This window comes from Rissa tridactyla, chromosome 18 (assembly GCF_028500815.1).
Source record: "Rissa tridactyla isolate bRisTri1 chromosome 18, bRisTri1.patW.cur.20221130, whole genome shotgun sequence".
Lineage (NCBI taxonomy): Eukaryota > Metazoa > Chordata > Aves > Charadriiformes > Laridae > Rissa > Rissa tridactyla.
Genome location: NC_071483.1, coordinates 3,487,879 through 3,497,270, shown reverse-complemented (window position 1 = coordinate 3,497,270; position 9,392 = coordinate 3,487,879). Strand labels below are relative to the sequence as shown.

The 9,392-nt window shown below is 41.9% G+C and overlaps 1 protein-coding gene across 2 annotated transcripts; it reads left to right on the top strand.

The window, feature by feature from the left end:
* The first annotated feature begins 809 nt into the window (after positions 1 to 809).
* IFNLR1 (interferon lambda receptor 1) lies at positions 810 to 6,108 on the top strand. Of its 2 annotated transcripts, none has more exons than XM_054223854.1 (7): positions 810 to 1,092; positions 1,782 to 1,905; positions 2,153 to 2,334; positions 2,746 to 2,888; positions 3,427 to 3,583; positions 4,110 to 4,228; positions 4,448 to 6,108. In XM_054223854.1, the coding sequence occupies exons 1-7, from the start codon at positions 1,035 to 1,037 to the stop codon at positions 5,360 to 5,362; spliced, it is 1,698 nt and encodes a 565-aa protein (XP_054079829.1). In that variant the 5' UTR covers positions 810 to 1,034; the 3' UTR covers positions 5,363 to 6,108. The 2 variants fall into 2 exon arrangements, with proteins under 2 accessions (XP_054079829.1, XP_054079828.1); XM_054223853.1 differs by having other exon boundaries at positions 4,107 to 4,228.
* The last annotated feature ends 3,284 nt before the right edge of the window (positions 6,109 to 9,392 follow it).

Genomic DNA, 9,392 nt, shown 5'->3' with positions numbered 1-9,392 from the left:
CTCACGTCTGAAACAGGATGTTTCCCTGCTATGTTTCTGATACACAGAGAACAAAACTGCTGTCTCCGTGACTTTGATTTAGGATGTGTGAGGCTGTAACATACAGCAGCAACTTCGGAACTGAGCTTTGCCCCTGGAGAGCTCTGGAGTTTGAAGGTACCATGCGCTGAAAGCACAAACACCTTGAGAGTTTCATAGCTGCAAATGCCAAGGCCAACAGCCAATGTGCCCATCAATCAGGCAGTGCAGAGGCCAAGAACAATCTGTGTGCTGGTCCTGGCAACTCATTCTGATATTGACTCATATTTTTGGGTTGATGACAAATAATTGATAAGTGGTATCTAAGGTATAAGGAAATTGCAGCACTGGCATTCAACAAAGCCACAGGATTTATCAGAAGGATACAGGTCTTCTTTCACTCGGCCACACTGTGCATGGAGCAGATCCCTGTCCCATTTCTGCACTTTATTTCCCCCATCTGTAAAGTGGAGTAATTCCCTAACTTCTGAAAAACATTCTTAACCTGGTAACATAAAGAAAAACATTGATCTCTTGTAAACACAAGACTACCATAATATCACAGATTGATTACTATTTTTATTATTGCTAGGTTATTATCAGATATATCATGCAGTAAAACCTTATTTCATTTCTATTAATATTTCACAGCCACATAGGGAAATTCCAAAGGTCAATTTTCTAATGAGGTGCCTCACAAGGTAAGGCTCGGACTGTTTTCCTGTGTTCCTTTTGCACGTAGCCTGTGCAGAGATCAATTAAGTTACACTGGAGGGCGTAGTACTGCAATCTTTACAGTATTTTTCTTTCATCAAAATCACTCTCACATCTGCTTCTTTCCCAGTTCAATGTGCAGTGCTATATTTGTGCCGAACCAGGAAGTGAGACTGTGCGCATGTGTGCATTCATTACTTGTATGCTCCTCTGTAATTCAGACAACTTAATACAAGAAAACAACACGATGAAAAGGTAGCAAGAACAGAAATATATTTCAAGTGGAAAAGTTTTGCTTCGGCATGTCTACCTGGAGAGTCAGAGTTCTGATGGCACTGTGCTTCCTGCGGCAGACTAGAGGTACAGTACAGCTGTCTTTGTTACTTTTCCTTTTGTTATGCTATGTGGCTTTGCTTGTAGGAGGAAAGAAATATATAGATAAATTTTAAGCAGTTTAAATGGGAATTATTCACATAAATGAAATATTCCACTGTACAGAAATGGCAATTTAAAATCTGTCCATAGAATGTGTCTTGTTGAAGGCTAGCGATGTACATATTTACCTGCCAGAAACAGTAAGTACCAAGAAAGTACAAGTGGCAAACCTGTGTGCTGCATCTCGCTGCATTCATGGTAGGATCTGCCTTAGAAGAACTGGGATCGAATGAGAGGTCGGAGCCAGCGGTGTCTGCCTCATCCAGGCGCCACAAGGTGGGAGCACAAGGGAGGCAGATTGGAGTTTGTGGGATTGTAAACCAGGTCACACTGAAATCCAGGGAGAACCCTGGGGAAGCCGCTCAAAACTCCAGAATAGGATGGTTCACATAAATGAAGGTCCCAATTCTAAAAGCTATTGAGATGATGTTTTATAAGAGATGAGGAAAACACAACTACATCACAGCCATACCTGCTTCCATAGCCAATTTCCAGTCTTAAATGAACTGAGCTGCTCTGCCCCAAAGTTTGAAGTCACCCTGGTCAAAACCAGGTGATATTTTCTATGCCCAAAGATATTTTAAACCATTCACGTAATTTCCCCTTTCAATCAGGTCATAATCAACTTCCCTCTCCTCAAAATGTTACCCTACTGTCAAAGGATTTTGACATGATTTTGACATGGACTCCAGGAGAAGGCTCTCCACCAGATGTGACATACACTGTGAGGTATAAAAGGTAAGTGCTTAAAAAGGATTGAGAGTATGGCACAGTATACATCCATGCATGAATATTAATCAATGTTCATTATGACCAGTGACCTGGCTGCATCCTTTCACCAAAATCAATCCTTACCGATCTGAAAAGTGCTCCAAGCTCTGAGCAAGATTTGGTACCCATCCTCCAAAACACTTCCTTCTCTTGCTCTATAAATTATAACAAAACAGCATGTTTAATATTATGGTATGCTTGTTTCTTCTTTTAGCCAGGAACGCATGGACAAATGGATAAAGGTTCCTCATTGCAAAAATATTCACAGAACCTCCTGCAATCTAACTTGTGTGCTTCCAAACTTCTTTGTTAAAGTCCAGGCTCGAGTAAAAGCTGTTTCTGGAGCATTCCAGTCGCCATGGGTAGAATCACAATTCAAGGAATACCATTTGGATGGTGAGTGCCTATTAGGTTACAGCCTGGATGAAAGGACGTCTCAACAACAGTGTTGGCATGAGCAAATGAGTAGACTAGGCACCACAGAAAGAGAAACAGTAACAAGCAGCTTTATGAATGACAGAGTTTTGAGTGAGCACAAACAAGGAGCCATGATCATCTGAAAATATATTTTGTAGCAAGTGTCAGAATTTGCTCATCAATGTTCTCAGTGAACAACCCAACTTCAAGCTTCCCACATACCAGTGGAGATATGTTAGATAAAAAAGAGTTATTCCTTTGCCTTCCTCCTTTCTTCATGTCTATCACAAGATAACAGTTAGAAGTGTAGATCGGTCACAGAAAAGCATTACTTCTATGAAGCTAAGACGCAAGCAAGCTCTATTCTTATGTCTGGTCACTCAATTACAGTGCAACTGGCTCCCCCAGTGCTAAACGTGAACGTCAGGGAGAACTTAATTCACGTGAATGCCTCCTTCCCTTTGGCCACCTGTGTGGAGAGTTTATCTTGGATGTATGACTTGAACCTTTGGGAAGCTGGATCTGAAGACAAGGTCAGTAAAAGTGGCACTTCTTAGATGAAACAGAGGAACAATGTCCAACTTGACTTGAAATAGTTTCAAATTTCTGGGCAGGGAGGGACTGGATCCAGGGCCTGGAGAAAATTAAATGCCCAAACCAAAGTTAAATGAAAGCCAGAGAAAAAAAAGTAGATGAATGTGTGTGTGCATCCTTATTTTATTGGTAGTTCCCTGTTTTTATCAGGAAGATGCGATGGGGAGGCTACACTACAGTCAGCATAATAGGGCAATATCTGAGGTTTAAAACAACTAGTTCAGGTACTGCCAACAGTGTGCCATGGCAGAACAGAGCACAGCACCAGCTGGAAATCCCACCCTAGAATCCATAAGCCCTGGGAGAGGTGCTTGCTACAAACAGCAAGCAAGACATGAAGTGCCTCTCCATGCACCTTCCAACCACTGGAGCCACACAACACGATGAAGAGAATCATGGGCTAAAAAGGTAGAGAAACACCACTCAAATAATGAAAGACCATATTTCCAACCCTTTGTTCTTTTTGTTTTCAAACAGAAGCAATACGAACAGAACTTTAGGAAGAATACAGTGACTATCGACACCACTGCACTTAGAGGCAACTACTGTTTAAGTGCCAGATCTTCCTTCCAAAGCATTGACTTCAAGTACAGCAAATTCTCCCAACCACTGTGTGTGCTATTAAACCACAAAGGTATGGCCCTGCTGAGAAAAGAATGTCGTGAGACATCAAACAGGATTAGGGCAAGTCAAAGATTTCCACCAAAATCAGCTTTTCAACAACAACAAAAAAAGGGCTTCCTGTTAAATAGACTGGTTGGATTTTCTCCTGAAAGGTTCCTGCTTTCTGTAGAAACATTTTCATTAAAAAAATCCAGCCGTGAAATAATTTCTGAAAATACTGAAATATTGTACCTGAGTTATGCTCACAATGAAATTTTGGGAATATTCAAAAATGAAAATTATGCAAATAAAGCCTCATTTTTTACCTGCTCCAAGTAAGGCACTGTCTGGTATCAACATTCATTTGTGGCTGTAATTCTGACTTAGAGTCTGATCCTAGGCGAGTCTGTTATCCTTTCTCTGCATTTGTAAAAATAAGGATCTTGAGCCTAACATTTCCTGAGATTTCTGAAAGAAAAGCTGAGTATAAAAGCCAATTATTACTATAAAATATACCACCAGCAGGAGATTATTTTTGTCTTTTTCTTTTTCAGCAGTGGAATGGAAATTCACATTTTATGCCGCGATCCCTGTGTTCGTCCTCTTTCTGACAAGTGCCGCCTTCATCTTCTTGCTGAAACTAAATGCGAAGCTAAAGAAGATGCCTCATGCTTTGGTATGGCCCAAATCCTGGGGTCCCATCCTGGCTCAAAGTCTTGCTGATTTTCTGAGTGTAACTGGGGAGGAGTGGGGGAGTTCTGCGCTTCTCAGTTTTGCATTCATAAGTCCCATTATAAGTAAGCTTTCATTCTGGCAAGACCTATATCCAAACTTTTCTTTAAAAAGCATCACTAACTCACTGATCTGTGTGTGTCTTGTTTCTTTTCCCTGGTAGGATTTATCTCATGTAAAAGCCACTGGACCAGCCTTTCACTGTGAGCCCAGTGAAAAGGAATTCTTCAGGGACTATCTCATCTGCACAGAGAAGCCAATGTCACAAAGGAAGACAAACAAAACTTTAACAAGAAACAACCTACCGTGGATGGCTTCTTTCCTATCATCATCATCATCGGAGGAGGAGGAGGAGGAGGAGGAGGAGGAAGAAGAAGACAGCAGTACTTTCATCCCATACACTGAAATGCCTCAGTTTCCAAAGAGACATCTCAACTGTCAACCATCCAGAACAGCTGAGGGGGAAACTAGCTTGGACTCTGGAACTGGAGGTCTCTCTGTGGATAGTGAATCTGTGCTTGACCTAAGTACCTTGGGTTTCTCGTTCTTTCCAATGACAAAAAATGAGGTGGACACCTCAGGATCCCAAGGAAATGAGAAGGCATCCCTTTCTCACAGCTCCTCTTTGGGAAGAATATCCCTCACTGATGTGAGATTCTCAGATTCCAGGGAACATGATACAGACAGGGATGAATGCCTGGAAATGACCCCGCTTCAAACACCGATGGAGAGGATTTGTGACAAACTCGCAGACAATGAACACTATCTGCATAAGAAGGCTCATCTTTTCACCAAATATTACCAGAAAGCAATAGCTGATCTACATGTCCGGGCTGGTGAGATCTCACAGCTCAGTAAGGATCCCAATACTGGACTGCTCATTTCCTTTCAGACATTACAGGTGGCAGAAGATGAAGGTATTGCAAGTGACTCTGACAGCGATAATTTTACAGAAGGGACACCTCTTGCATCCGCAGTGCCAAGTGATGCATTTGAGACTTCAAATATGGAGGCAAAATATGATCAAAAGTTTAAATTCAAAGGCTACGAGCACACACATTACATGGGAAGGAGCTAGAGTACCCTACCAGTTCTGCGGTGTGCCTGGAAAATAGAGACCTGAACATATCCGGGCAAGGATACCTAAACAAGAACAAGGGCAAATAACTGGTAGTGGTGCTTTTGTATTTATTCACCTAGAGTTTTTTCTATTGATGTCTGGCCTGTCAAGGGACACAAAAGATGTATTTTTACTGCTAGGTAACTAATGTATGTTGACCCTTCCTCTGTACAAGTACAGCTGTGACAAGGTGTTAAGCCTGTGGTATGAGCCAGCCAGGGGTCAGGCATGTAGCGATACCTCCTGGAGTGCCTTGTAGTGCCTTGTGCTCACTTGAGACTTCAGAGCAAAGTAACTTTTACATGTGAGTTACAAAAGGCAAGACCACCTCTAAGACTGCAAAAACACAACCTGAACCTGGGTGAAACCATCAGCTGGGTTCTGAAAACGCAGAGTGTTGTGCCTGCATGTTGAATTTGAGCTGGGATGAACCACTAACATTACATTTGCTTCTCTATAACTGCAAAATTGCACCCCCGCTTGACTGGAAGTACCTTACAGAGACATTTAACAACCTTTGCTTTTTGTGGGATGAAAAGAACTCTACCTCAGCCTACAGAGATCACCTTCCGTGTTTCAACACAGTGAACTGAAGTCAAAGGGATAAATGTGAAGCATGTTTATTTATTATTTTTTTATATACAAATATACTTATTGAAGCTGAAATTCCCCCTGCTGTGCAGAATGTCTGAGAGCTTCTTTATGCAGAGGCAATAATATTTTGCTATATAACTCCTTGTGTGCGTGTTTTTATGTTTCCCAGAACTACAAAGGTGACTGTAGCTCATCCTGGAAAACGTAACATTTTAAAACAGGACCCATCATGGGCTTCCCAATACTTTGGTTTGAGTGGAATCCTATGAGACTTCCTAGCCAGGTCACTCTGGGCCACTGAAAGACCAGGACTGTGACCATCTCTCTGAGCAAAGCATCAAATCAGAAGTTGACCAGCAAAAGGCACTGGAGAGATAAGAGCTCACTTGACTGGGCAATACTGTCCTTTTCGGTGTATTTTCAATTTGCACTCTTCACATCTCACAGAAACATACTCTCCCATTTTATTCCAGTGAAAGGACATGCAGAAAAGCAAAGCGTTAAAAGAAAGAGGGAGACACACAACAGCTATTCTCTGCATTCAGAGAGAGTTGTCTCACATGTTGGAAGGGTATTGATGGAGGGTATTAAAACTGACATCTTCAGAGAATCAGGAGAACAATATTGGAAAGACGTCAGGGGTGATAGGAGGGGTTGGGAAGTGCTTTGAAAGAGGAAAGCAAGATGTACTAATTAAAGTACAAACAGGAGGTGGGAGAAAAGATTCATCAACTAGGATTTTCCTTTTTTTTCTTACCTGTCCTCCACAAAGTGTCCTTAAGTACATCGCGTATTGTAATCCCTCCAGTTCATTTAGAAAGATATAGCTCATCCAAATATAATCACCACCCATTTTCTTGTGCAACCAAGGAAAAACCCACAGGCTTTGAGTTACAGGAACCTCTGAAGTTGTGCAACCTCTACAAAATTATTTTGACATGCCACAGCTCTGCAAACAGGACCTGGGATCAGTGCTTTGTCTTGTCCAGGTTTCCTCAGGAAAAGGGGAAAGACTGCAGGCCAGGTGAGCTGTACTGGTGGAGGCAGCATCCGGCTCCTACATGTTTTCTTTCACCAGGGCTTGAGATCTGCTTTCATTTGCAAAAGGGTCAGGGACAGCCAGAGCACCATGCTCCCTCTTCCAGAGCAATCGGTCCATATCTTACACCTTACTTAACAGTTGTAGTTTGTAGCTATGTAATGAAAAAAGCAGCTCTCCCCTCTCATTGGAAGAGATACGACCCAGTCAACCAAAAAAGCCTGGACATTGCTCATCTACTGGATAAGTGGAAGAGCTGGAATCAAATCTCCTGCATCCCTGGACCAGCAGCTACTAGGCTTCATGCAGTCCTTACAGAGTGGGACTCTGCAGCCTGAGCCCTGCCTTGACCTTTTGGCCTTAATCTACTACCTGCACAAAGCTCTGGCATGCAAGATTCTTCTCCTCTTTCCCCAGCTGTGCCAAGTTATAAGCAGAGTTCTATGGAAAATCTGTGTTACAAACCTCTCAGGCTGTTTTTGGCCTTAGGAACTACCTTCTGACATAGGCTCAGGCTCTACAGTTTGGAAGTTGGAAAGCCAAGTGTTTAATTTTAAACTTGAAACCAGACTTTTGGAGATGTTCAGGTACCTAAAGATTCAGAGAGGTGTTTCCCGGGCTATTCAAAAGGAAACGTCTCTCTAGAAATAAGGGTAGAAATGCACCTCTGCCCTACCATGGGTCATCACACAGCAGAAGCATGAGGCAGTGACGTGAGGGAAGGAAAAAAAAAAGGAAATACTTCAGCAAGCTATTCAGGAAACACCCTAACAAAGAGTTGTACTTAATTAGATGTAGGCCGTACTGGTGGACAGGTGTGTCTTGTTTAATAAACCTGTGAGGCTTCTGCATTTGTCTAAGTGAGATGAGAAAGACAAAATGACAGCTATGCATCATGGCATGGTTTGAAGCATAAAGCCCTGTTAATACCGAAAAAGGGCAGGGAATAGAAACAGCTTCAGGAACAGAAAATCCATGAGGTGAAGAGTTAAGCAGAAGGGGAAGTAATTTCTATCACATGTTTGGCCACAAGGTGAACATAGTGAAAGTAGAATCATAGGACCATAGAATCACAGAATCATGGAATGGTTTGGGTTGGGAGAGACCTTAAAGATCAGCTTCAGAAGCACACACGGTTTGTAGTTTAATTAAATTGGCTGTAGGTGTGGCTGACTTGTAATAATAAGAAAAAAATCTGGCACTTAGGAGCTTTAAATAGGCTCTAGAAAATATAAAAGCACTGCTCATAAGGAATTTGTCTAATGCACAGTTGTCCTATGTGGTATAGGGCAGATATTTCTGTTAAAGTTTTACTAGGGCTGAAGCGATCATAATTTGAATAGTTCTCAGTGCTCAGACAGACAGTCCAGTTGGTTTTGCTTTGGTGCAACCTCAGCTTTATGCAATGGTCCAGTTAGTCTTAGGCAAAACTGGGCATTGAGGACAGGACTTCCCCATTTTGTGAACAGCTGTGACCCTGAGATAAAGTAAGCCAGAGAAATAAACCATGGAGGTTACCCCTGGGATAGGGATATAGATAGTCAAGGGAATATATATATACACTATATATATATATAGCTATATATATAATTATATAGCCACACTATAAAAATTCAAAAGCAGTGGCTAAGGGAGTTTCCTGAGCTTCAGATGCAGCGTGTATGCGTGACGTTTTCTCCGCTTAGGACATCTTGGGTAAAATAAGCAGTGTGCAGCTCTAGTTCTTCAGATGTTACACACATCTGGTGGTTCTAAATCCACAACTGCTGGAGACAGGCAGTTAGTTTTCACTTTTAACCAAAGAAGGTAATGTCTCTCCCTCTTCTGAGAAAAGCCTGAAAATGTAACTTAACAACACGCTAAAAAACTAAGAACCCTATGGAAAAGGAACTATATCTCTTTCTTGTTTAGATTTCACATGAAATGGAAAAGGAACTATATCTCTTTCTTGTTTAGATTTCATACGAACTCCCACATGGCATTCATGATACTCAGAACAGAGCCTTCTATTATAAGCAGCAACAAAAATAAACTGTAGGTCTACAGTGGCCTCTGACAAAAGCCATGGGACGTACTCCTCCTACGGAAAGGCTACCTCATTTCTGCGTCAAATGAGAGAACCTCTGCAGCCACCTGGTAGTGCAGAGTTATGGCAGACTTGAGGAGCTTGTGCTCTGCCCTGTATGCAGCAGTGCTCCATGCTAGTCACTTGGCTCCCGTTCAAGGCCAGTATGAACAATAAACGCACTTAAAAACTAGTGATCTGGCTGACTTTCATTTTAAGAAAGTATTTGAAGGTATTTCTTAAGGGAATAGGTGTCTTGCTTGCAGGAGTTATAAAACCAACCAGAAGCA